This window comes from Orycteropus afer, unplaced genomic scaffold, assembly GCF_000298275.1.
Source record: "Orycteropus afer afer isolate SDZICR_OR568_19922 unplaced genomic scaffold, OryAfe1.0 scaffold01131, whole genome shotgun sequence".
NCBI lineage: Eukaryota > Metazoa > Chordata > Mammalia > Tubulidentata > Orycteropodidae > Orycteropus > Orycteropus afer.
The window spans coordinates 263,135-264,525 of NW_006922718.1; the positions used below are offsets into that span (position 1 = coordinate 263,135).

Sequence of the window (1,391 nt, forward strand, 5' to 3'; positions counted from 1 at the left end):
GTCGCTATGAGTCGGGTCTCGATGGCACATAACAAAAACAAAAACAGGCACTCTGCAGAAGGAAGACTGGGCAATCTGCTTCCATAAAGATTTACCACCTCGTAAACCCAACAGAGGTTGCTCTCAGTTCGAATTGACTCAATTACAGTGAATTTGTTTGTTTGTTTGTTTTGGAAGAGCAGTTAAGAGAGCTATGGACAGTTTCACCATTGAGGTGTCTAAGAAGAGAGATTGCCTGAGGTCCTGAGGAGGCTGCTGGGCCTGGCACTAAGACTGGGCAGTGAGGAGAGCAGGGGGGAAGCTGGAGGTGTGTCTGAGGGACTCTGGTCTTCATGTCGCACAATGGCTGTGTCTGAGTCTGGCCAGCAGGGGGCACTAGAGGCCTGTTCCTGAAAGTCTATGGTTGGTCAGAGTTGGGAAACAGCCAGTGGGCCTGCCTGATGTCCTCTTCTCAGGTTTCCTAGTTGCAGCTGTGACCTCCCCCACCCATGAGACTACACAGCCCCACCCCTCTCCATTTTCAGGCAGAGGGGCCTGACCAAGGTAGGTCAGAAAGTTGGGGGTGATCTTATTTGCATGAATGGACCCTCCCTTCTCTCAGAGGATGAAGAGGGCCTGAGGGAGGCAAGCAAACCCTGCTTGTGCTGTGGGACAACAGGAGGCAGGACTCAGGGAACATTATCCAACATGGCTTGGTCCCTTCTTCTCCTCACCCTCCTTGCTGAGTACACAGGTGACTACATTTGGGCCAGGGGAAGGGGTCCTGGGAAACCACATGGGCAAAGATTTCTCCTCCTGTCTCTAGACCCCAGCATCACCATCTCTGTCTCCCCCACTTCCAGGATCCTGGGCCCAGTCTGTGCTGAGTCAGCCGCCCTCAGTGTCTGGGAACCCAGGCCAGCAGGTCACCGTCTCCTGCACTGGAGGCAGCACCAATATTGGTAGCTACAATGTGCACTGGTACCAACAGCTCCCAGGCTCGGCCCCCAAACTCCTCATCTATGGTAATAACAAACGACCCTCGGGGATCCCGGATCGATTCTCAGGTTCCAAGTCTGGCAGCTCAGGCTCCCTGACCATCAGTGGGCTGCAGCCTGAGGACGAGGCTGATTATTACTGCCAGTCCATAGACAGCAGCATTGGTGCTAACACAGTGCTCCAGGCCTGTGGGGAAGTGAGACAAAAACTCATTTCTCATCTGCCAGGAGAGGGACACCCTGCAGCTCCTGCTTAGTCCTGCTCTGGGGTTTCTGTTTTTCATGTACTGTTGTCACCCTGGGCCCAGCTCCCCCATGGGACACACCACCTGGGAGTGAGGGACCTTTCCCCAGTTCTTTCATCATAGTCACTCACTACTGCTCCTTCCAGGTCAAACTAGGTCCTGTGAACCT

The 1,391-nt window shown here is 54.0% G+C and overlaps 1 gene segment (V, D, J or C); it reads left to right on the top strand.

Moving 5' to 3' along the window:
- Positions 1-687: 687 nt before the first annotated feature.
- On the top strand, positions 688-1,174 carry LOC103212865 (the record flags this gene model as incomplete). The annotated part of the segment is given in 2 exon segments: positions 688-733; positions 843-1,174. Coding segments are annotated over 2 exon segments (378 nt in total), but the record flags the coding sequence as incomplete, so codon positions are not given.
- Positions 1,175-1,391: the final 217 nt, after the last annotated feature.